The sequence below is a fragment of the Anomaloglossus baeobatrachus genome, chromosome 3 (genome assembly GCF_048569485.1).
Source record: "Anomaloglossus baeobatrachus isolate aAnoBae1 chromosome 3, aAnoBae1.hap1, whole genome shotgun sequence".
In the NCBI taxonomy this organism is placed as follows: domain Eukaryota; kingdom Metazoa; phylum Chordata; class Amphibia; order Anura; family Aromobatidae; genus Anomaloglossus; species Anomaloglossus baeobatrachus.
Genome location: NC_134355.1, coordinates 266,401,040 through 266,428,315, shown reverse-complemented (window position 1 = coordinate 266,428,315; position 27,276 = coordinate 266,401,040). Strand labels below are relative to the sequence as shown.

Genomic DNA, 27,276 nt, shown 5'->3' with positions numbered 1-27,276 from the left:
GCCATACTCTTTCAGTGCATAATGAGCTTTTTTTTTTTTAAAAAAAAAAAAAACTGCCAAAAAAGGAAAAAAAATGGTTCCCCATAGAGAATGTCATAAAAAAACAATTCCTCTTGGCCTATGGAATCCTGTTTCCCTTTACCTCAAGCCGTGGAAAATAGAATTAACCCTCATGTGTGATGGTGACATGTCCTGCTGGGACGTCTGTCTGTAATGTAATGGAGCTTTTCTAGGCTTTATAGCACAAAATATTGATAATAGAGATTACAACTCGTTTTGAAAAAAATGACAAACAGGGCCTCATTTGGCTTTGTAAATACAATTAACGAACCTCTGTTTCATGAAATGTAGCTTTCAGTATTTGTAAATGCTCAGTCTTGAAGAGCCAAACTAGGCCAGTGGGTTAAAGAGGTTGGCCAGTATTTTCTTATCCTCGGGATTGGGCATCAATATCTGATAGGTGAGGGGGTGACATCCGGCACTCACGCTGATCAGCTGTTACCGGCAGTGGTTGGAAGCTCTTGGATGCTGCCAGAACACAGCAGCTCCATCATTTCTACACCAATCATAGCTGGGTACTGTAGATACACCCCCTATTCACATGGCACCGGTAACCCACATCAATCACATATTCATGGCTAAGGATGGGCTAGCAATAAAACAAAGTAGTGAATAACCGCTTTAATTTTGCATGTCTGCTATCACATGTACTGTTAGAGAATTTCACTTTACCGTTTCAGAAGTTGTCTATAGTAGAAAGTATGACCAGTCCTCGGACATACAGCCCACACAGTGTAAAGCGATGGCAACTAGAAAGTCTTGGCCTCCAAGGTGGAGGAACACAGATGGCAATCACAGACAAGATTAACCCAGATCAGAACGTGAGCACTCATACAAGATTTAGTGCTTGGACACCAAAGGCAAGCAAGTCTCCCAACAAGCAGGTATTTGGAATATTTATCACAACTGGAATCATAGATAAACTCACTCAATAAGGAATGAGATGATCAGTAAGACAGTTAAAGCACCACTCCAGTGTTTGTTTTTTGTTTTTCCACCTCTGGAGTGGTGTGTTAAATCTATGTACTTTGCCCCCACTCTTATAGTCACCCTTGACCAGTTTGTGACGTGTCTGTCACTCCAATGTTTCATGGAGCACACCAAAACTCACAACTCATGCAAGTCTATAAGAGCCTCGTTCTGGCTCTCATAGACTTGCATTGAGAGCTTGTGACGCAACTTCTGACTTCCGGCCAGTCAGAAGTTGCAATCACAAAATTGGGCATAGGACCAGAGCGACAACGAAAAAAGGGGAAAACACCAGAGGATGAGTATAAGAATGGGGGCTTAGATTTTATGCACCACTCCAGTGGTGAAAAAACAACAATGGTTTAATTTTAAAAGACAACCAGTTAAATGGAAGGTATGTTTGTATAGGTCTAGGGTGGCATGCTATGGCTGACCATACATATTGTTTCATGCCAGCATTTCAGATGAATGGCTGCTAATTGTTTCTGTTATGGAGTAAAGCCACACATACACATTATATAGCTGTGTGACAAACAATGGCTCTTCTCACAGATAACGACACCTCTGTACATAATAATGATCAGCTAGGCCACAGGTGCACAATATTTTATGCCACACCACTGCACTAGACAATACCAGGGAAAGGAAAGACAGGCGGGGGATAACAACAAATGACAAAGTTCAACTCATGGCTGCAGTCAAATCCAGGACTGCAACCTACTCATCAACTCGAGATAAGGGCGCCACCGGCTTCTTCCACCTCAAGGCCTAGCTTCCAAATGATCTCAATAACCGACACCCTCTACTGGGAGACGAGGGTATATATAGGGACTGGGAGTGGACACAAACCAGAAGCACCTGAGGAGAGGTAATGAGAATGCTGCTGGCAAAGAGAAACTGACATTAACCCGTAGCTCTCCAAAGGAAAGGAAACTACATTTAATAAAGAGTCTTACATGACAACGAAAGATTCAAACCCAGAACCTGTCACTAGTCTCATACTGCAAAGAGACAGCTGAGACATCAACACTGTCCTCCCTCCCCATCTTCAGTGTCTCCACATGTTCCTTCCTCTCCATACTGTCCCCCCCCACGCTCCCACCACTCCAAACTGTGTAATTACACCTCTTCATACTGTCCTGCCTTGCTCCCAGCACTTCAAGCTATTTCCCCTCCAGCTCTTAATACTGCCCCTCCCACACTGCAACCACTCCATATTGTACCCCCACACGCCCTTCTCTCACTACTGATCCATTGCCATGACACACACACACCTCACAATAATAACCCTGACCTGTAATAATAAGACATTTTACTTTTTAGCCATGTGTGAGTGCAGCCCAATGTATTTAGCTTGTAAATCTTGATTGGATCGGTTGATCTTACCTGTGTGACCCTATTGGATGCCCATTCTACCATCTTTAAGGGCTATGTTGCTCGGGAGAGGGACAGCCAAGCAATAGCTCACATTATATATTTAAAGTCTCTACTCTAGCTTTAGATCATGAGTTTTATAACCATACATTTTCATTATTTTGTGATACATTTTAATAGTGGGAAGTTGTACATTGCTTTTAATCATTTCTGCATTTTTTTACAGCTATTTCAAGAAAGAGTAAATCTCGTAGGGCACTGGTATGATCTATGGACAGATAAACAGCGTAAACAATTTCTACATGCCATTTTAACAAGGAGTAGCAGGACACAGCTAAAGTAAGGAAATAGAAGGGTACAATAATAATGGGGTACATTTAGGGTGTATTCACACATCACAAGTTTGTTGCAGAATTTTTCAGACTGTGGTGTTCATCTGAACAGGGTTTGCCAAAATCCATGTACTTTTTACCACTTTGCATCTTTCAAAGTCTGAAGTGGTTAGCAGAAGCTTAAAAGACCTGAACATATTGCAGTGCATACTGTATAGTTATTCTTTTTAGCGTTTGTTATATGCTTTTTCATGTGGGTTTTGGAGTAGACCTGCCTAGAAAGGATGGCGTATGCACTCCCTTAAAGTACCCTAAATACTGATAGACCACTGAGCAATATACCACGTCATCCTGTTTCATCTGCTAAAGGATTCTGTAGAGCAGGGGTGTCAAAGTACTTTTCACCAAGGGTCTCATCGGCATTATTGTTGCATTCAACGGGCCTCTTGTAATTGTAAGGGTTTATGCAGATACATGGTACAAGCATGGACAAATTGACTAGGTGGTATACAAGAGCTGTCCCTGGGTAGTAGGGCTTAGAGCGGTTTGAGTAGATAGTAGGTCTAAGAGAGCTGTTATTGGTTATTAAGGCTAAGGACGCTGTCCCTGGGTAGTAGGGCTAAGAGAGCTGTCCCTGGGTAGTAGGGCTAAGAGAGCTGTCCTTGGGTAGTAGGGCTAAGAGAGCTGTCCCTGGGAAGTAGGGCTAAGAGAGCTATCCCTGGGCAGTATCGCTAACCCTACTTAGTAGAGCTAAGAGTGCTGTTCCTGGATACTAGGGATAAACTACAGCTGTCCCTGAGTAATAGGGCTATAAGCGATCTGTCTCTGGGTAGAAGGGGTTAGAGCACTTTTTGTAGATAATAGGTGTTACAGGGTTGATGGCTTAGGAAGAAAGGAGTGAACAACCCGGGGTCCACCGTGCTATGGATGTAAAATAGCTGATAAGAGCCCAGAGAGCAAGATGGACAACAGCAGATTAAAGTAAAGCTGAGTATTAATGAGCGCACTAGGCTCTATGTTAATTGCACACAGACTGCACAAGTAGCAACAGAAAAGTAACACAAATTCAGGTGACCTGCCTATATGCGATGCACAGCATGCTTAACCAGTGTACACACCAGTACTAAAGACACAATTAAAGCGGCCTGCCTATATGCTGTCTCTCTCAAGTTCTGTAAAGGAGTCCAAGTCCTGTTAAGGCATCCAATTCCAAGAGGTCTCTCACATGTCACACATAGACACAAGTAATAGCGGTGTTTTCACCTCCCGTCCCAGACACCAAATGAGACAGGTAAACTTCCTTTTATAGCTTGTTCCAAATACTGGAACTGGAGTTAAGGGAATGGCCAGTCCTATCAAGCTCTAGTGGCTGTTTCTAAAACCTAGACCCAAAATCCAGGCCCATTATTCAGAGTTATAAGCGCAGTATGTGCTGGATCCTGCTTCTCTGGGTCCTAAATCACAGAAGCTTGCTACCTCTGGTACAGATACCTCCCATCCAGAAACTGTCCAGCAGCCATCTTACATACCAACTCCCTACCAAAAGCAGATGAGCTTGTCACCTTCTGTCAAAAATGTACCCTTGATAGGGCAACCGCAATCCCATGTTGTTTAATGGGCCTATGCTTGACCTGAAAGCTAAAACCTTGAACAGTCGGAAACCACGGTGTCACCGAGGCTTTTTTCCCTTTTTTTTCTCCCACAACTATCTCAGTGTTGAAACGTCAGAGACTAGCTTGAACTTCTGGCCCAGTAGGGAAACATCTTAAGGCTTCCAGTGCCCACTTGATGGCGAAACCATGTTTCTCTATAATAGAGTAGTTCCACTCACAGGAGGACAACTTCCTACTTAGGTAGATGACTGGATGCATCTCCCTGTTTAACTCCTGTGACATGACGGCACCCATCCCAACGTCTGACACATCCATCTGGATTATGAATTATTTTGTGAAGTTGATTGCTACCATTACTGGCCGTCTAGAGAGCGCTAGCTTTAATTTCTGAAATAGAAATGCCCCTTCAGCATCCGATGACCACTTAGCTAATGTCTGACTTTCGACATATCAGAAGGTTCGTCAAGGGTGCGCCTGTCAAAGCAGAATTTGGGACAAAATGCAAAATGTACAGAAAAATGTTAAATGTTTATGCAAGATTAAAATCACTAATGAAATCATGGAAAAGACAGTGTGGAATTCTGCTTAGTAATGTGATATCAGGACCAGAGAGGTAGATCTGGGTATCATCAGCGTAGAGATAATGCTGACAGCTGTATGACACTCTAAGCTATCCCAGGCCAAAGGTGTAGGTGAAGAAGAGCAGGGATTCTAGAACTGAACCTTGGGGGACACCAACAGATAGAGGTTGAGATGAGAAGGTGGTGTGTGAGTGGGAGACGGTGAATGTCTGGTATGTTAGGTATGAAGTGATCCAAGATAGGGCCAAGTCTACGAAGTCAAGAGATGGGAAAATCTGTAATAAGAGGGAGTGTTCCACTGTATCAAAAGGCAGAGGACAGGTCCAGGAGGAGGAGGCCAGAGTAGTGTCGCTTGGCTTTGGCAGTTAGTAGGTCATTGGGGACTTTAGTTAGGGCAGTTTTAGTTGAATGATGAGGTTTGAAGCCAGATTGTAACTGGTCAAAGAGGGAGCAGGAGGAAAGGTGGGAGGACAATTGTAGATGGATGTGCTGTTGCAGTAGTTTGGAGGCATTGGGGAAAAGTCGTATGCGGCGATGGTGGGTCAAGGGAGTGTTTTTTAAGAATGGATGTGATCGAGGCATGTTTGAAGCATGAGGGGAAGAAACGAGTTGTTAGTGATAGGTTGACGAGATGGGTTAGAGTTGGGTGGAAAACTGAGGCGAGGTTTGGTATGAGGTGGGACTGGATTGGGTCAAGTGCACAGAACTTGAGATGTAATCTGGACAGTAGAGATAAAAGTTTGTGTATAATGGCAGAAAAGCTGGTTTTGAAGGAAATCGGCTGAGTGGTTATAAGGAAAGGCTGTGGGGACTGTAGGCCAAAGCTTTCTCTTATATTGTTAATCTTCTGCTTCAAAAATGAAGCAAAGTCTTCAGCTGAGATGAGAGGAGCTGCTGGGGGACAGAAGAGAGAATTGAAAGTGTTAAATGGCTATTTAGGGTTGTGAGACAGGGAGGATATGAGAGATGAGAAGTAGGTTTGTTTTGCAGCAGTGAGTGTGGACTTGAAGTTGGTGAAGGACTGTTTGTATTTATTTATTTTACTCACTTATATAGTGCTATTAGTTCCACAAGCACTTTACAGATGTGATTATCACTGTCCCCATTGGGGCACACAATCTAAAATTCTTATCAGTATGTCTTTAGAGTGTGGGAGGAAACCGAAGTACCGGGAGGAAACACACACACAAATACAGTGAAAACATACAAACTCCTTGCAGATTTTGTTCTTGTTGGGATTTCAGCTAAGCTCTCTAACACTGCAAGACTGCAGTACTAACCACTGAGCCACCCCATGCTGTCCCATCTGTATGTGATGAAGTGCTCGTTGGAATGGGATCTCTTCCATCTTCACTCAGCAGCCCTGGAAACTCAGTTCTTTAGTCAAGTTGGTGCCTGTTGATTGGGCGAGTTTTGTTATGTTTGAGGCGCTGGCGATTCGAGAGCTACAGCTATTGAGGTGTTATATTAGGCGGTAGCAGCATCTGCATCATGTAGGGAGAAGGGACTCAGAGAGTAAATCAAGGTGTTAGAGATTTCTGCGAGAGTGTGTAAGTTTGTGGAGTGGGGATTGTGCACTTGGACAGAAAAGGGAAGAGAATGTGAGTAGGTTTTGGTCAAATAGGGGGGAGAGGTGAGTTAGAGAGGTTAGATAGGAACAGAGGTGGGTGACGATGAGTTCCACTGTGTGGCAAATTTTTGTGAGTGGCTGCAGAAGACCATTGAGTGAGGCCAAAGGAGGAAGTAAGTGTTAGAAACTTAGAGACAGCTGATTGGGAAGTGTCAATGGGGATGTTGAAGTCACCCATAAAGATAGTGGGGATATCAGCAGAAAGGAAATGAAGTAGCCAGGTGGTCAAAAAAGGTGTAGGCTGGCGGTGTATGACAGCCAGTTGGAGGTTACAGTGGGAGTAGATACGGACAGAGTGCACCTCAAAGTGAGAGTAATGGAAGGTAGCAATTATTATCCATCAGGGGAAATCCAACTCCTACACCATGCTTGTTGTTGCGGCAGGGGTGTGAAAGAGATGGAGTCTAGCATATGAAAGTGCAGCTGGAGAGGCTGTGTCAAAAGGGGTGAGCCAGGTTTCGGTGATGCCAAGCAATGAAAGTTTTTAATGATGAAGAGATCATGGATGTATGAAGGTTTGTTGCAGGCAGAGAATTCTATAGACCTCCTGTTAGAGAGACTGGGGAAGCCGCGACTGGGTGAATGGGTATAAGGTTAGAAAGGTTGCGGATATTCGGATATTCGCTTTTACAGTACAAGCCTATGGAATGTCAGAATAATATCAATGAGGTTATTAATGGTTATCTGAGGAATGTTCTGCAAAAGAAATGCACTTGGGCATGCAAGTCCTCAACATCTGCTGTTGCAGCTCTGTTTGCAAGAGCTGACCAATGACATGCCAGCTGTGTTCATTGAAAGACAAGTCCAGAGGCTCTACAGGTCATGGTACAATGTTTAGGCCACACAGGCTGCTCCCAGTAGCATGAGCAACATGCGGCCTGGTGTTGTAGCTCCTGAGATGCTTTAGAGAATTAGCCATACCACTGGTTCCAGTTGATTTATTCTGCATTGCAAGTGAAATTGGGTGTTATATGCCAAGCTTAAGGCTTGGTATAGTGTCTACATAAGCAATGGATGACATTCTTATCGCCAGATGCCAAACTCTGTCGCTGAGGCCATTCAGTTTTCACCCAATGCTCTGCTGTAGCTCTACTGTCCCAGTAGCACAGAAAACAAGGGTGTTTTGTGTACCCTCCTTGCAGACCAAAAAGAAAATTACCATTTTCAAATCAACACAAATTAACCACCCATGAACATTATATTGCAACCTCTCTAGAACAATCTTGATGTTTTTATATTCTTCTTTAAGTTTTACAGAATGACCTATTGGTACAGAGCCATACTTATTTCCATTGATTAACAGAACACATTTTAAACTTCTTTTGGAACTATCAATAAAAAGCCTCCAATCCCTTGAATCATATGCTGGAAGCCCCATAAAGAGAAGTAGCCCTTCAACATCAGTATAATAGACAAGCTGGCCATCTGAATGGAAGTACTTACGCAGTTCTGCTTCCCTGTTACGATAAAATGAGACACTTGTTCCGAGTTTCAACATTCGATTCTCTTGTAGTCTTGAAGCCAATAGTTCAGCAGACTCTTTTGGTAGATAAAGATCTCTCAAAAATAGCAACAAAAAGAGGAGATAAAAAGTCCCCCAAAAATTTAATATACTCACAGCAGAAAAGAGGGCATCCAGTCCAGTTAGCCCAGGCCACCACATCTATGCACAAACAGAATGCAGACAAACCTCTCACCTTGATGGACACTTCACAGGTGCAAGGTAAATTGCACACTAGTGGCACGCATAGGGCGCTGTCCACACTTGTATGCGCATGGTGTCCAGCCAGCAACCTATTACCAAGCCCTTACTATTAGATTAGGCAGGTTACCTGGACACTACTCACTGCAACACACAAGGGACAGAGACTCCACTATGCACGGCCTGTATTAAGAGGCCCGGCTGCACCCCGTATAAAAAAAGTGCAAAAAATATATCAAATTTATATGAGGTATTAGTTAGTAAATTGGCCAATGTACATAAGCCTGCAATCCTCATCACGGTTCCTCATGCTTGCAGGTCCCTACCTATCAAAAATAGCAACAAAAAGAGAAGATAAAAACTCCCCCAAAAATTTAATATAGAGGTTTGCCTGCATCCTGTTTGTGCATAGATGTGTTGGCCTGGGCTAACTGGACTGGTTGCCCTCTTTTCTGCTGTGAGTATAGATAAAGATATCTAACCAGATCATTCAAAGCAGACTGAGTAAACAGAATTGGTTTGTCACAATCTTCATCACATGGCTGAAAAATATCTGGACTGTCTTCTTCATCAGTATAACAATGTGAGGAGAGATCTGTGCCAACGTTTTCTGGAAGCGCAGTAAATTTTGGAACAGGTATGTCTTCACTATGGGCAACTGGTCGAATAGCTGAAGGGATACTCTGGTATTGCAAATATTGCTTGTTTTTCTTATTGAAACCTTTTACATCGACAAGGCAGAAATAGCAGTCTTCTAAATGATTGTTTGGTTCTCTCCAAACCATAGGAACTCCAAACTGAAGTTTAGCATTCTTTCCTTGAGACCATGATCTCAAGCTCTCAATACAGGTTTTGCACATTTTGTGAGGAGCCCAATGCTTGTCTTGGTCTCCAAGTTTTACTTTGAAGTACGCAAAATACACCCTCTTAACAAAGTCAGTAATGTTGCACCTCTGAGTCTTCACAGTAAAGTTTCCACAGATGTAACAAAAAATATTTGGATCATTTGAGAACTGTCTTCTGCGAGATATAGAGACCATTGTTAGATCAGCAAAACATCCTGCAGAGAAATACAAGATAAAAGTTGTTAGCTACCTGAGTTGTTCATTGAATTTCTGTCCCCCCCTTCCCACACACACCTTAGGTATTTATTTACAAACAAAAAAACAGAAAAACAGCAGGCTAAAAACCATAAATATCAAAATTCATTGAAAATTTCAACAAAATAAAACGGTACATGCACACGACTGTTGTGTACGTTGAAAACTGTTTGTTTACTTATCATAACAAATGGGAATTATGCATGTTCAAAGAAAACAAAGATATTCTCACATTTATTGGGAGACTAAATGAAAACTAAATTTACCTTAGTGAACCGTATAAACCGGCACTTTTGATACACTACTTATATTTTTCATGGAATTCATGAAAATGGGATATATACCTATAGCGCGAAAATGTGATGTGATAGAGAAATTATAAGATCAGATTTGAATTCAGCACCCTCAAATTAGTCTAAAAACTGTTCTTAAAGTCCATGGCAGAAAGTATTGTTATTTTTTTTTTGAAGACCAGTGACATAGTCACTGTATGATTGTGAATGCAGCTTCTAACCTATGGCATATTCCTTGTCTCAGATTTATACAGGGCTGGTTTTCTGAAGAGGTTCCGGTTACCAAGGTAGATTTTACCACAGTCATACCCAGGATTCTTTCCCTGTACATTCTATCTTTCCTCAATCCTCATGACTTGTGTTCCGCAGCCCAAGTTTGTTGGCACTGGAAGTTCCTCTCTGAACAGGTATGGGGTGACATAATTTTTTTTTTTATTACTATGCTCTCTCTGGATGACAGAATGCAGTTAGCTCCATCCAATGGCGGCAGCGATATGCCAGCATGTTACCAATAATATAATTGTCTGATGAAAACAAGTATTCCACAGGATAGGTTATAACTTGTTGATCGTGGGAGTTCAACCACAGAGTCCCATGCGGATCATTAGAATGAGGAACTTAGAATGTAGTATAAGTGTGCATGCTCGACCACCGTCCCATACATTCGATATGGAGTTGCTGAGAGTAGTGTTTGACTTTTTCCAGGGAATGAATGGAGAAAATTTTAAAAATTTCCTGATTTAGTGGGTCCCAGCAGTGGGGTTTTGTCTGGAAATCCCTTTAACATTTATATTGATCTAATAGTTTGATGTTCTTTATGAAAAAAGCAAAGTTCTGGTGTAGATATATTAGAAAATTAGTACAGAATGTTAGAGGAAAAAAAAGAGGATGATAAAGGTGTAAATTTATTTTAAAGGAAACCTGTCATTATGGAAATGCATTGTAACCTGCAGGTACTGTTCTATAAAGCAGGGGGATCTGAGTAGATTGATATATAGTTTTTAGAGAAAAGATTTAGTAAAGCTTTTGTTTTAATAATTTAAAGGTGTTGTCCAGTATGTGGACACCCCCTTCTCATTCCATACGTTTACCCCCATTAAAATACAGAAGGTTATACTCCTCTTCCGTGTCAGCACCATTTCAGTGGTGCTGGCACTTGCTTACCCAGGGCTCAGGTCAGATTGTTATGCCGCACGACACGGGAGGTGCATATAATATAAGCTTTTTTATTTTAACTGGGCAAACATGTGGAATGAGAAGTGTTTGTCTAAGTAGTGGACCTTTAAACCTCTGCTCTTTGTAAGGTTTTTAAATCCAGAAGGCAACCCCATCAGTGATTGACAGTTATATCTGTATGCACACTTATAGAAAGACAGCTGTCTGTCACTGAAAGGACCGCCCACTTGACCAAAAATCCAAGAAAGAGCAGAAGATTAAATTATAACACCATGGGTTATACTGAATCTTTTCTGAAAAAATATTTATCAGCCTACTCTGCTCCCCTTGCTTTAGAACACGATACCCCCAGATTGAACTGCATTTTCATGGTGACCGCTTCCATTGAAGGTTTATAAATCCATACTCTATAGAAACCAATCTATACTGTAAATATTTGCTACCTATCTAAGATATAAGAATTATGTCTTCATACAGAAGATCTTCGTTATTTTCTCAGGATTGCCTATGGATGCCAAAATGCACTAAGTTTGGTTGGTTTTTGCCATATACTCCAGCAGACAATGAGTATGGTGCATGGAAGAGACATTATATTTCATGTGCTTGTAGTCTGGATTATCTGACACCAAGGGAAGCTTCTAAAACATATGGCACATTGAATGAGACCAAGGAGTCTAGAGAGGAGCGTGAAGAGAAACTGAAGGAGAAATGGCTACGCAATATGCTTCGAGAAAGGCTAGCACTCGAAAAACGTGAGCCACCTTTATATAATTGAGTAATACATGTTGAGTAGTCACTAGTGATATATTTTATTTCTGCCGATTTCATATTTTCACCGAATTATTTGTAACATGTATTTATTAGGGTATGTGCACATAGCATTTTTCTTTATGAAGCCGCTTCATGAAAACACCCATGGAGGTTTTCCTGATGCAGCATTACTGCTGGCTTTACTCGTTTCTTTTTGGCTATGTCTTTTCAGTGAAAATGCTACTTTTTTAACCGCTTTATTCTCACAAGAAGTAATAGGAGACAGAGGACAGCCTCAATTTGTTACACAACTTCCTTGGACACAGTGATGTCCCTATAAGTCACTGGATAAAACTTTTTGGTTATAGTGTAAAGTCTGAAAAGAAGGAGCGCTCTTTGACTTTTATATGGCAATTTTGGCTGAAATAGTTTGATGACGCCATGTCACATTAGCACAGTTTTTACAGTGGCAGAAAATAAATAATCCCCCACAAGTGACCCCATTTTGTAAACTATACTAATAAGAAAGTCATATAGGGGTGTTGTGAGTACAGTAGATTGAACCCACAGAACCTCACAGAATTTTAAAACCGCGTGTCTTGGGGAAAAAACAATTACTACTAAAATGTTATATTGGCAGCAAGTCTTTGGTTTTCCAAAGGTAATAGGTAAACGTTAACCCCTCAATTTGTAACACAATTTCACCTAAATTCGCTGATACTCCATCTTCGCCATGCAGCTGCGCTTAGAATGAAGGAGCACTGTCTGACTTTGAGTGCATATTTTGTTGGAATACATTGTGGGCACCAATTACACCTTAGAGTGCCAAAACAGCAGATACCCCTACAAGTGACCCTATTTTGGAAATTATATCTGCAGATGATTTCATCCAGGGAATAAGTGAGCATTTTTAACTTTCAGGCAGTTCACAGAATTGTATATCATTTGGCTGAGTAAATGAAAATTACCATGTTTTTTTCAATAAAAATGTTAATTTGGCCCAACGGTTTAATTTTCAAAGGGGATAATGTGAGAAAACAAATTACACAATTTGTTATGCAATTTATTCTGAGTACGCCAATACCCTATATGAGGCGGAAAACTACTTTTTAGGCACAGTACCAAGTTCAGAAGGGAAGGAGCGCCATATTACATTGCAGATTTTGGTGGAATAGTTTGCAGGTGCCATGTCACTTTGACAGAGTCCTTGTCTGCCAGTACAGCAGAATCCCCCATAAATGTCCCCGTCTTACAAAATACACCTCTCAATAACTTCATCTAAGGGGACTGAAAAAGAGGGGGTATTTAAATTTGGGAGCACAGATTTTGCTGGATTTCTTTTTTTTTTTTTTTTGGGGGGGGGGGGGGAGGTAGCCATAGTGCTTTTCTAGAGCTTCTGTGCTACCAGTAATGTGGAAGCGCGCTTTATTTCTATTAACTAATGACAGAACTGAATTGGGACTTGTTTTTTTTTTTATTTTGTGTGGATTCAGTTGAAACTTTTCTTGAGCACCTTTAACATGAAACTTTATATCACATTTATCCCATGGGCTACACTGAACACTTTCATCGTGGTTTCCATCTAAATTTCTGAATGACGGGATACAGATGAAACTTTCAGGGATCCATTCACTATGAGGCAGCAGAGTAACTCTGCAGTCTGTCTGGCCTCTTTTCGGCAGTGTGCTTTTTAGAAGCGCAAAAAACTGTGGTTAACCATGCTTTTATGAACCACTGAAAAGATGGACACTGATGGATCATAGCACAGATTGAGTCCAGGGTAACTCCCTCTGCTACATTATAGGGAATCTTCCATCAGAGGTTCAATCTGAATTTCAGATGTTTACACGGAAACCCAGATGTAAGTGCTCAGCTTAGAGCGCAGGATAAATGTGAGCCAAGCCTTACTGTGATCTTTGGAAGAAAGAATGGACAAAACAACAGCAGGTAATTGCTTTTATTTATTATTTACTTCATTCTCTATGCTCTATAAGTGATTAGATGGTGTTCTTCTTTATGTCTGTGCAATTACAGTGATACCAGATTTATATTATTTTTTTATGTTTGGCTACTATCACACACTAAAAGCCGTATTATTTTTTACAAAAAAAGTTTTGGAAAGGCTATGTTTTAAGAGCTGTATTTCTGCAGACGGCTCATGTGAGGGCTTGTTTTTTGTGGGATGAGTTGACATTTTTAGTGTTACCATTTTCGGCACATAACATTTTTGATCACTTTTTATTCCTGTTTTTGAGAGGCAGAATGAACATAAATCAGCATTTTGTTCTTTGTGTTTTTTTTCTTATGCTGTTCCCTCTGTGATACAATTAATAAGCCAGGTTTATTTTTCAGATCAGTATGATTATAGCAATACCACATTTATATTGTTTTTTTGTTTTGCAGCTTTTATACAATAAAAGCAATTTTAAAGAAAAAATGAATTGCTTTTGCATTGCTGTATTCTAACAGCTATAGCTTTTTTTTATCTTTCATCGGATGGAGCTGAATGCAGCTTATTTTTTGCAGTACAAGATGATGTTTTCGGTGTTACCATTTTTATTTACATGTCACCTTTTCATCGTGTTTTATTAAAAAAAAAAATTCGGCGGTATGAGGTTATATAGAGCGAGTCATTCTGAACATGACGATACCAAATATGTACTTTTTGGCTTTATGTAAATATCTTTATTTTTTTATTTTGTGATATTTAAAAAAAATAAAATATATATATATATATATATATATATATATATATATATATATATATATATATATATATATATATTTATTTATTTATTTATTTATTTATTTTCAGTGACTCACACACATGTAAGAGGTGTGTGAGGTCCTGCTCAAGCCAGGACCTCACAGGCCACCTTACATGGGTGACCCCATAACCATTATACGGTTCAGGGTCACCATGGTGTTGATCAGCATGATGCGATCACAACCGTGTTATGCCAATCGAAGTAGAGAGGGAACTCCCTCCCTCAATGAGCAGATAGATACCTCTGTCACCATTGACAGCAGTTCAGAGGAGTTAAACGCCCAGGATCTAATGTATGTGGCAATCTTGGGCGGCTGCAGGCTGCTATTTTTAAGCTGGGGGTTGCTCAATAACCATGGGTCTCCCCAGCCTGAGAATACCAGCCCCACAGCTGTCGAGCTTTATCATGGCTGCATATCAAAATTGTGGGGGAAAAGGTCCGCACTCGGTTTTTTAAATTATTTATTTAATTAATTACAGAAAAAGCCGCATCCTATTTTGATACACAGCCAAGATAAGCACATGGCTGGGGGCTGTGCCTGTAGCCGTATGCTTTATCTGTGCTGGATATCATACTATGGGGGACCCTACGCCAAATGATTTATTTATTTTTACACTTTAATACCGTGTTTTTCCAAAAATAAGACACTGTCTTATATTTTTTTTTGCCCCCCAAAAAAGCACTAGGGCTTATTTTTGGAGGAGGTCTTATTCTTGGAGAAACACGGTTGGGGGTAAGTTTATCACCCAAAAAAGCAGACCCCCCACTTCCCAGGAGACTCATACTCACCAGACCAGGACGTCTGCGTGGTTCCCAGGTCCTCCTGTGATCTCCGGTCGGTGCTGCACGCCGTCCTACCCTGCTGCTAGCTGACACACACAGAAGATCCCAGACACACACAGCAGATCTCACACACAGCAGATCTCACACACACACACACAGCAGATCACAGATATACACAGCAGATCACACACAGCAGATCGCAGATATACACAGCAGATCACACACAGCAGATCGCAGGCACACACAGCCGATCGCAGGCACACACAGCCGATCACAGATACACACAGCCGATCACAGATACACACAGCCGATCACAGATACACACAGCCGATCACAGATACACACAGCCGATCACAGATACACACAGCCGATCACAGATACACACAGCCGATCGCAGATACACACATCCGATCGCAGATATACACAGCAGATCACACACAGCAGATCGCAGGCACGCACAGCCATCACAGATACACACATCCGATCACAGATACACACAGCAGATCGCAGGCACGCACAGCCATCACAGATACACACATCCGATCACAGGCACACACAGCCGATCACAGATACACACATGCGAACGCAGACACACACAGCCGATCGCAGAAAAACACAGCCGATCGCAGACACACACAGCCGATTGCAGACACACACATCACATCACATCACATCCAGCACTTACGGCAGCAGAGAATGAGAGCAAGTCACGTGTCCGGCCGCAGGTCTTGTTCGTTGCGCTGCACCGCACTGCCTCTCAGGATTCTCCCGGCGAGAAGAGATCGGTGTCACTGGATGAGGTGAGTGTGTATGCGATCCGATGTGTGTGCGATCCGATTGTGTGTGTGTGTGTGTGTGATTTGTTGTTTGCGTGTGAGCCGATGTTTGTTTGTGTGTGCGATCTGATTATGTGTGTGATCTGACTGTGTGTGCGATCCGATGTTTGTGTGTGAGATCTGGTGTGTGTGAGATCTGATTGTGTGTGTGTGTGTGTGTGTGTGTGAGAGAGCTGATGTGTGCGGGTGTGTGATCACTGCAGGTCCTGCTGCTCGGCGTCTGGTGAGTGTGATTGCCGGGTGCCGCTGTCTATAATGAAGTGTCCTGCAGTATCTGTATCTTTTTTAGCTGCACGGACACTTCATTATTGATCCGGGACTAGGGCTTATTTTTGGGAGAGGGCTTATATTTAAGCCTTTCTCCGAAAATGCTGAAAATCCCTGCTAGGGCTTATTTTTGGGGGAGGTCTTATTTTTGGAAAAACACGGTAGTAACCTGCAGACAGTGCACAGTGCCTGTGATTGGTTGCAGTCAGAGACTGTCACATAGGCTGGGGGTGTGTCTGCCTGCAACCAATCACAGACGCCAGAACGACTAGTGAGTGGGGAAAGCAGTGCATATGGATAGCAATAATAAGGAGCCCCAGAAGTGAATGAGCGGCCGGGAAGCAGTTACAGCCGCACCAGAACCTTGGTAAGTATGAAGCACTTGTCCTATATCCCTATCCCTTCTACCACCATTTTCAATAGCTGGATTTTGGTCCCCATTGACTTATATGGGGACCGGCATCCAGCCAGATAACCGGGACCAATCCCGTGCCAGAAACAGGATTTTATTTAGCCTGGTTAGATCCACCGGTCCTGGTTATCTGCAAGTCCACCCATCACTACTCCTGATTCCTCTAGTTTGGTTGAACTCAATTATCAGTCTCTGTTAAAGCATCCCTTTAAAGATCTCACGACTTTTAGTAAGTTGAAAATGTCTTGGTTTGGAAGGATGAACACTATCAAAATGGCCATCCTGCCTCGCTGCCTATATGTTTTTTGAACTGTATCCATTTTCCTTCCTGATAGTTTTTATCCTTAGTTACGATCTGCTTTGGTTAAATTGTCTGGGGTAAGATGAGACCTAGGATAAACATGCAAACTTTGACATGGCCTAAATCTTTGGGTGGAGCAAGTCTTATTGGCCTCAACGACTACTTTCATGCTGCTATTCTAGTTAAGATTGCTAGATTTGCATTTTCATGAAGAAAATTAACAATGAGTTAGTCTGGAACAGGAGGACTTGCCTATTTTACTGAAACATCATCTCTTCTCTAACCAAAGAGACACTTCAAATCTGGTACTCACTCAGAGGTAGATTGTTCCCTTATAGGACAATTAGATCTCTCACACCACTTTTTTACAATTTCTCTTTTCAACCTGGATTCTTGCGTAGGTCTTTTCTATGCTGGAGGACGCCTGTTTGTTCCAGGTTCTACAAAATGGTGTGCTACCCTCATTTATTTCTTTACGGTGTGGTCCCCATCCAGAGAACTAATGTAGTTTGAATATTTACACTTTCACTGATTTCGATCTCAGAAATATGATAGTTTGTCTCTGTGTGACCCCACATTCTTTGAGAAACTGTTTTTACAAGATTCTCCACCGGGTCATGTGATTATCTTTAATATACCATGGTTTGAACAGAGAAAGTAATTTGGCCCTTCGTCAATAGGGAATCAAAAGAAAGCTATTCTTCACCTTTGTTTAACAGCTGCTCATACAGTGATCTCGAAATATTGGAAATCAACACAGATTCCTACTACAGTGGACTGGTATAATGAGATGGTTAAGATTCGTAGTACGGAGGAACTTATGCGGAAAATACTGGTACCTTAGACAGATATTTGAAGACTTTGAGTAATTGGATTCTGTCTCAGGATTTGTCAGATTTTCATAGATTATTTTGAGGACCTGGATTGGTTCTGATGTATAAATGAATATTTATGTAGGATGCTAGCCCCTTCCTCACCCTTCCCTCTCCTTTCTTCTTTCCCCTACATCTTTCCTTATACTTATTTTTTTTTTTTTTTTTTTTAAGAAGTTCCCCATATGGGGTCTCCTTTTTCTTTTTGGAATGATATGGTTGCTTGGTGGTTTTGTGCACTTACATTATTTTCTATATTTAGAAAGACTTTATAGGCTTATATTTCTGATGTAACAATCATTTAATTATGATTAGACTGTCAGTCAGTTTTGCTGTATAAGTACTGCAATGTGATATTTTACAATTACTGTAGATTTGTTTGTTTTTTAATAAAAATAGATTGAACATAGACCGGACAATCCCTTAAACCAAGGGTTTTTTTAATAAACCTTCACGAGACCCCTAAAACACAATCTTGCAATATATCCCAGCTTTCTGTAGATTTACAATTCATTAATTACACTATCCTCTTTACAACCAAAGACATGGAGAATCCAAAGCTCTAAATAAAGATAAACTTTAGATCTTTTAGATATTGTATCAGTCCTAACATTTGTTATGATGTTTTGTCTCATTGATGCTATGAAACATCTTGGGTTTTTTTTAGGAGAGCTTTTTAAAACTAGACCACCATGGATGAGCGGAGCATGGAAATCAGCAATAAAATCCGGTTTATCACTAAGTCCATCAATGAGTATGACTGACCGGGAGGCTTTACAGGCTGAGCTCTGGTTCATCAAGGTCAGAGAAAATTGTTCTGCTACTGTGTTCATAAATGAGCTATTATTGTATGTGTGAACCAAATGTAATTACTACACGATATATTATGTAACTTTCTAATATATGTTGTAGTTCAAATCTTCCCTACTTAAATCTCTGCTTGTTGTCAGCTTGGCATGCTGCATGCTGTTAGTAACAGCTAGCACCCTGATAATACCTGTTCCCTGCAGACCAAGAACAGGGAACATGGCTTCACCCCCCGTCACTCCCCCTGTTCTCGGACAGAACAAAAGCAGCTATTATCAGGGGGCTGACTGTTACTAAAGGTACCGTCACACCAAGCAACTTACCAGCGATCCCAACAACGATAGGGATCGCTGGTAAGTTGCTAGGAGGTTGCTGGTGAGATGTCACACTGCGACGCTCCAGCGATCCCACCAGCAACCTGACCTGGCAGGGATCGCTGGAGCATCGCTACACAAGTTGCTGGTGAGCTCACCAGCAACCACTGACAAGCCCCCAGCGCCGCGTGGAAGATGCTGCGCTTGGTAACTAAGGTAAATATCGGGTAACCAACCCGATATTTACCTTGGTTACCACCGCACGGAGCTACACGTGCAGAGAGCAGGGAGCAGCGCACACTGAGCGCTGGCTCCCTGCTCTCCTAGTTACAGCACACATCGGGTTAATTACCCGATGTGTGCTGCAGCTAAATGTGCACAGAGCAGGGAGCAGCGCACAATGCTTAGCGCTGGCTTCCTGCTCTCCTAGTTACAGCACATATCGGGTTAATTAACCTGATGTGTGCTGCAGCTACATGTGCACAGAGCAGGGAGCAGCGCACAATGCTTAGCGCTGGCTCCTTGCTCTCCTAGTTACAGCACACATCGGGTTAATTAACCCGATGTGTGCTGCAGCTACATGTGCACAGAGCAGGAGCCGGCAGCACAGGCAGTGAGAGCGGCGGAGGCTGGTAACAAAGGTAAATATCGGGTAACCAAGGACAGGGCTTCTTGGTTACCCGATGTTTACATTGGTTACCAGCCTCCGCAGAAGCCGGCTCCTGCTGCCTGCACATTTAGTTGTTGCTGTCTCGCTGTCACACACAGCGATCTGTGCTTCACAGCGGGACAGCAACAACTAAAAAATGGCCCAGGACATTCAGCAACAACCAACGACCTCACAGCAGGGGCCAGGTTGTTGCTGGATGTCACACACAGCAACATCGCTAGCAACGTCACAAAAGTTGTTCGTTAGCAGCGATGTTGCTAGCGATGTTGCTTAGTGTGACGGGGCCTTAACAGAAAAGAGAGGGCCACACATCCCTTGATGTGTTATGTAATGTCCCAGAGGGGAGGAGGACCAGAAAGGAGCATCACACTGAATTACAGGTAGTGGGATGGTGGGGCACAGCATTGTGCATTTCATAGTTATAGTTTATGAAAGTAGGGTCGGTAGAATACTTTTTTTTAATTTTTTTTTATTCTCCCCAGAGTACCCTTTAAGCTCTATGAAGCTCTATTTTAAGCCATTAATCAGCATAGAATTGTTAGACTTCTTCAGAAAAAAAACAAAAACATTTCAAGATGGACTTTAATTTTATAAATTCTGTTATTTGTTTACATATATGTTAAACAGATTAAATATATTAATTGGTACATTTCTGCGTTTTATATCTATGTACATATTTTAGGGTCAGGACAAAAGGTCTGAAAATGCTCTTACAAGTCGGATTAATGAAGAAGAAACAATTACTCCCAGTTTCACATTATCTCGGGAAAAGAAACTTGTAGAGCAGTCCATAAACTCACTACCTAAAAGGTATATATGTCTAGATTCTTAGAGGCTTTGGGTAGGTTAAATGGTCTCTGCACTTTTATAAAAATTACTCTAAAAGGCCAACACTATGGCCCGATTAATGAAGATGTTTGTGCCGAAATGATGGCATAAAACACTTTTGTTCAAATCTTAAACTTTGGTACAATACAAAGTTGCACAAAAATGATGTGACTTTTGGAGTTTTCGACAGCTTAGCCAAAATGGGTGGAACTGGGGAGAGTAAGGGGCTGGTTCCGGAAGGGCCATTGTAACACTCACCCGACAAATTAATTAAAAGTTGTGGTGTACCTTATGCCAAAATGTTACTCCAGTCTCCTACTGGCAGAACATAACTATCAAGGCAAACGCCAGTAATATGCTGCTCTGAATTCCTTAAGTAGCATGCGCCTCTTGATGAATTAGGCACATCTTATTACTGTATGCCCATCATTAAGACTGACATACGGAATGCCAGTCTTAAAGAGATTCTCCAAGAATGAGATAAAATGTCATCCCTAATATAAGTTAACCTACACCCTGTCCTAGTCACTTGTCAGGATGTGTTGCAGACTGAAGACATACAGCTCTTGAGACCTGTATTTCAACTGACAAGAGTTGTATCACACATATCTCGGTCATTGACCAAGAGCAGGGCTGTTATATGTGACGGAATATGTCTTAACTGGTATTGTGCTCAGCGAGGAGATATTTAGCTTTATTCTCCTTCTCTACTATCAGTCTATCAATTTTATAGCAGTGCATGGGAACTGATGACTGCATCCAGCTAGAAAACAAACATTGATAAGGATGAAGCTGGAGATAGCAATGTTGTGCTCAGCAAGGAATAAACATATTTCTTCACATATCACAGCCCTGCTCCTGGCCAACTGAGGTATGTGTGATACAGCTCTTGTCAGTTGATACACAGGTTTTGGGAGCTGTATGTCTTCAGTTTGCATCTCATACTGATATGTGACTGGGACAAGCTGTAGTTTGAATTATATGAGGGACGTCATTTTAGCTAATTCTCTGAGAAACCCTTTAGTGAATTTAACGAATGTGTGTAATGCCTGCTGAGTGGAGAATGAAGCATTTTTCATCTCCTAAAGTGTTGGCAGAATACTGATAAACAATTGCCCACTTAAAAAGAAAGGTTGAAAAGTTAAAGAAAATGAGAATCAGGGGTTCATTGATATAACCTTTTATTTGCGCTAAAAGATGTTGAAGTTGTTTCTGGAGAATGATGAAAACAAGATTGATTCTCTACAGGTTCTCCATGAAAGGACAGGTGCCCTTTAAGTGGCATAAATTACACTTCTTTACAAAAGTAGCCAACAGTATTTAAATAGAATTAATTTCCCACCTCATTTTCTATGGATACAATGTTGAATGACTTGTCATGTCTTTCATAAAAAAAAAACCCCTGTATGAAACGGTGAGAGGAGTTGTGCAGTTTAACAAAGAATTTGAAATTTGGAACCAATAATGACAGTAAAATGTGGGACTGAGATGAGAAAGAGGAAAGAATAGAATGGAACATAGGATAAGAAAATATTTTTTTTTTCATGATGCCCACCATACACATTACGGTACATGGCTGTCGGCCAAATGATGGTTCAGCTGCTGGTCATTTTGGCCATCTCTCCCATACACAGGAGCGCTGGTTTAGCCAACTGCTCCTGTATGCTCTATGAAAAAGCTCCTACCAGGTGTGGTGACAGCTTATCTCCGGAAGTATGATCAGGAGTCTGAAATCAGATATACTAGATCAATGTTTCCTGCATACTATATATATTGTCCAGGGCTCCCTTACACATTAGACTGATGCGCATAGGAGCCTAATTGTGAGATCAGAGATGCTGGGTCTTGCTATTGCATTAGTCCAAAATTACACCCACCGTGATGCGCAATAGCTGCATATCGTGAATTCATGTCATGCAGTTGTGACGCCCTGGACTATTCGGGTCGTCACAAGGTTCTGCACAATCTGCCCTCCCCGTGTAGGGCTCAAACCCCCATTGTTCTGGGTCTCCATCCTGCAGTACTGCCTCCACCAGCATTCACAAATCCTAGATACACTTTGCACTACACCTGTCAGGCACACCAGTGGGCTGCTTAAGCAGGAATAAGGCCGTCCACCTAGGGGTCAGACAGGGAGGTGGGAGGTGTCAAGTTAGTTGAGTGGTAGTCCTCGAGCTGTGAGGAGCTCTGAGGAAGCTGAGAGTTGTAGCTCCTGTGACACCCTGGCCTATCAGGTCGTCGCAGGGTATTGTGCAATCTGCCCTTCTGCACAGTATCCACTCCTCCTTGGTTACGGATCCTGGTCTTTTGGTGTTGCTAACAGCTTAGCCAGTCGAAATCTTAGGAACACTTTGCACCAAACCCACCAGTCACACCATTGGGGGGCCTGAAAGGAATAGGGCCGCCCACATGAGGGGTTGGTTGAGAAAGTGACAGAGAAGTGAAACAGGAGTGAAAGGAGTAGGAGGTGGACGGTGACTCTCTGAGAGGGAAAGGTCACCGGTCCGGAGCAGGGCTCCTGAAGTTTAATAGATGGCAGACGTTGGTCTGGGCCGGTAGGAGCTGGAACCCCGGTCGCAGGGGATCACGTCTAGGGGCACGGACTGCCGAGGAGGGCGGCCAGCGGCCTTAAGCCATCACCGGGCAGGGGCCAGAGCACGACGGGGTATGTGGACCCTAGGGCGGGAAGTAGCTTCACGCGTCCCGATAATTACCCGACGAGGGTGAATACTTCAAGATTCATTCCCAACTCGCTCCAAAATCGGGCTACAAGCGCACCGATGGGATAGGATTTTCCCAAATTACAGTCCAATGAAATCCTACGCGTGAACCCTGAGAGCAAGCTCACTCCGTTAGCCATACGGGTGAGCGGGACCCGAAAAGTTTCAAACTTGAGGGTCCAACTAGTGAGAAGGTGCCACGGAAAAGGCCACAGGCGAACAGCAACACCAAAGACACAGATCCAAGCGTGCTCCCTCCATGCTGCAGTGGTGCTCAGAATTCTGGTTTACAAGCTGTCGGTGTTGTTATTCCTGGACTGCGTGAGTGCGCTGAAAAGCCCCTTTTCCTCTATCAATGGCACCCCAATCACCCACACCCAACGGGCCTCGGGGCACAAACCCCCTACCCACGGAGGGGTTAAACATCCTGCTGCTACACCATCGCCACCGGGCTCCCCAACAGCAGCAGTGGTCTCCTACATTACCACGCACCGTGGGTGGCTTCACGAACTTACACATCCCCTGTACACACTTGTCCCCCTCTCTTTTAATTCGAGTGTACGCGTGAACCACCCGGGCCGGAAACCCCTCGAGCCACCGCGGCTCTGGATCCGAGTGGCTCGGCCGCTAGCACGGGGGGCGGTACACTCCCAGGGGAGTAGCAGACTAGGTCGCAGACGGTGGTCTGGATCTAGAGGAGTCGGACCCTTGGTCACAGGGGATTGAGGCTAGGTGCCTAGAACTCGTCAAGGAGGACGGTCAGCAGCCTGGTCCTATCACTGGTCCGGGACCGAAGGCACGTTGGGGTACATGGATGCTAGGTTTGGGAGAAGCTTCAGGCGACCAGGCAATTAACCTGTGGAGGACAGGGCCTTATGGACTGTTCCCACGAAGCTCAGAGATCGGGGGCACTAGTGCAACGAGGGGGATAGGGCTTTCCTAGTAAGCGGCCCACTGAAATCGCAAGCGTGAGCTCCTGAGAGCAGGTTCCTTCACTTAGCCATAGTGGGGAGCGGGGCTCTGAAAGCTCCAAGCTACCGGGCCACAACGGACAATCTAAATTTTTGTGACAGGAAGCAGGTGATGGACCACCAGGCAGTGCTGCAGGGGACGGGACCCGGACGAGCTCCTTTCAGGAGACAACGGCAGTCAGAGACTTGGTTTACCCTGTTGTCAGCGTCTGCTTCATTGCTGAGTGAGTACCCGACTGACCCCTGCACTGCATTCCCGCACCACCATCCAGAGTCCCGGGGCCTACCCCTACCCGTGGAGGGTGACGACATCTGGCTGCCCCACTTCATGACCCCGGGTACTCCCAACAGCAGCGGCGGTACTCGCAATTACCGTACACCACGGGTGGCGTCACGAGCTATATCTAATCCCCTGTAAATAATCCCCTTCTTCATTTGAATGTGGCTCCTAGCGCCCGGGTCCGGAGACAATTCACAATTGTGTCCCACTTATTGTTGATTCTTCACCATAACATTAAAATTTTTATCTTTATGTTTGAAGCCTGAAATGTGGGAAAAGGTTGAAAAATTCAAGGGAGCCGAATAATTTTGCAAGGTACTGTGTATTGTTAGAAGCTCTCACATGTTAAATGTAAGTGTACTTCATAGTTTTCCTTTTTTTAGGCAGAATGTATCTGGATTTGACTACTATTCAGCCACAACCAACCGACAATATCGCAGTCTCCGTTATCAGTATGGAGCTACATGCCCCCCCAAACTACTTCACATGGTGCTGATATCATCCCATATACCAGCGTATGAGGTATATCTGCTTAACGTGTATCTTACTTCATCTTACATTCTAGAAATCTCATTTCCATTTGTTCCTGCAGGTCCTTTTAGATAGTGTGAAACCCAGCGTGATACCTATAGTGTATGACTTCTATGGGGCGACGACTGAAAGTCTGCTCTTCACTGTGGAAAAAGCACTGGATGGATGCACAGTACAAAGCATTGGGATTATCGCAGATGGAGATTCCCAACAAATACACTTCTTACAGAGTAAGAACTGGTTATGAAATGTCATAATGCTGGTGAAGGTCAAGGCATCGTGTAGCACTAGTCAGGGAATATAGATGAGATGTGAATTATTTGGGCTTTAAAGGTAGTAATTAGTGTTGAGCGGATACGAACTGTAAAAATCCGGATCCGCGCGGCTTCAGCGTCCGATCCGGGTCCGACCCGGTCGCGGGAATCCGGCTGCACGATCCTGGAATTTTTATTTTTTTTTTCACTCTCACTCTCACTCTCACTCTCACTCTCTCTCTCTCTCTCTCTCTCTCACTCCGACTCCGACTCCGACTCCTACATATATTGCTTATAGTTAAGTGAAAAATTTATTGTAGTACCTGAACATGTGTATGTGAACATCAGACATTTAATAATTTTTATTATACAATAATCAAGATATTTGGATAGAACATAAAATATATTTCTTGGAATACAACTTTAGAACACAAAAAACTAATAAATTGTAAATATGTAATACACTATGTAATATACAGTAGATTACATATATAGCTTGTGTGTATATGTGTGTATATATATATATAATATTGTATTACATATTTACAATTTATTAGTTTTTTGTGTTCTAAAGTTGTATTCCAATAAATATGTTATGTTCTATATAAATATCTTGATTATTGTATCATAAAAATGATTAAATGTCTGATGTTCAAATTGCACTACAATAACTTTTTCACTTAAATATAAGCATTATACTAAATGTTATTATTTAGCATGTTTTTGTTGAAAACTTTTTTGCCAATTACATAGTTTCTTATATAGTGTTTTATATATATATATATATATATATATATATATATATATATATATATATATATTATATATATATATATATATATATAAAAAACACTATGTAGTATACTATGTAAGTGGCAAAAAACAGTTTTCAACAAAAACATACTAAATAACATTTGTGCAGTCTATGAATTTGTTGTAAGAAATAGAATTGCCTCCATCAGTTTTGATGAATGGTTGAATTTTTCTATTTCTTTGAGAGGAAGTAAAAAACTTTACAGAAATCTGGTCAATCTGCTGCTATAGGAGACGGCGTGAAATCTTTTTCCTTGCGGCAATGCTCTGCCTGCTCCATGTCATCCAAATACTTGTCAAAGTTAAGCTCCTCATCTGATGAGGATGAAGATATGGCAACAGTAGCACTGTCAGGCCCCAAGTCCTCTTGCGCCTGGCAGTCCTGTAGCCACTCATCCTAACTGCTACCTCACTCAAAGCTTCTTTGCCTTAAGTAAGCTGTTGATCATCAAGCAGTATACGATGACTTGGGTCCACATAAACAGCTGCCAGAAGAATTTTATTTTCCAATAGCTGTGTATCTCTCCATTTCATTGAAGCAGAAATGCCATCTGCGATTAAACCTCCTCTTTGGGACAGGCAAAATAGCAAGTTTTTCCACTCCCTTATGAAAATGCCAGGAGTTAAATGCTCAGCTTGTAATTTTTTAGTCACGGTAAATGGGTGATTAAGCAATTCCTTCAATTCAGCCACCTATGTCCATTGACCTTCATTTAATGTTACTTGAGGGTTCACAATATCTATAAGAAACAATTTTAGTTCAAGCAATTGCTCAGTCATTAAATAAGTGCTGCCTCACCGAGTGGCTTGATCAACAATTGCCCCTTTCCCAGCACGTCTCTTCAAGATGGAATCAATTTTAGGGGCTCTGGCGGCAATAACCAACTTCCTCACTTTTCCAATTAGATTTCCAGCATGTCCGCCCAGTTTCACACATCTGGCTTTTCGCCGGTTTGGCGGATGTGGCGCACGCCAGTACAGTACAATACAGTACAGTGGCAGCGCCGCAACTTCCGGGTCACATGCTTCGGTCACATGACAGCATGTGACCGGTGTTTGTCGCGCTGCCACTGTACTGGAGTGCGACGCATCCGCCAAACCGGCGAAAAGCCGGATGTGTGAAACCGGGGTCCCTCTTGCAGACTCTCTCTTGTTGCCAGCTGCAGCGTGTGCACAACACAGCGCATGTGATGAATATGAAAGTGTTTTGAAGCAGCTTCAACAAGATCATCTAATTCTAAAGTATTTTGCTGTTCTTCTGTTGTAATA

At 42.4% G+C, this 27,276-nt stretch overlaps 1 protein-coding gene across 1 annotated transcript in view; it reads left to right on the top strand.

Moving 5' to 3' along the window:
- The first annotated feature begins 761 nt into the window (after positions 1 to 761).
- ECT2L (epithelial cell transforming 2 like) overlaps positions 762 to 27,276 on the top strand; it is a 94,751-nt gene continuing 68,236 nt past the window's right edge. The window contains exons 1-8 of the mRNA XM_075338244.1: positions 762 to 944; positions 2,630 to 2,742; positions 9,899 to 10,061; positions 11,330 to 11,582; positions 18,487 to 18,620; positions 20,293 to 20,420; positions 24,793 to 24,931; positions 25,002 to 25,170. Of these exons, the coding sequence (XP_075194359.1) occupies positions 762 to 944; positions 2,630 to 2,742; positions 9,899 to 10,061; positions 11,330 to 11,582; positions 18,487 to 18,620; positions 20,293 to 20,420; positions 24,793 to 24,931; positions 25,002 to 25,170 (1,282 nt within the window). The remainder of the gene's footprint in view (positions 945 to 2,629; positions 2,743 to 9,898; positions 10,062 to 11,329; positions 11,583 to 18,486; positions 18,621 to 20,292; positions 20,421 to 24,792; positions 24,932 to 25,001; positions 25,171 to 27,276) is intronic.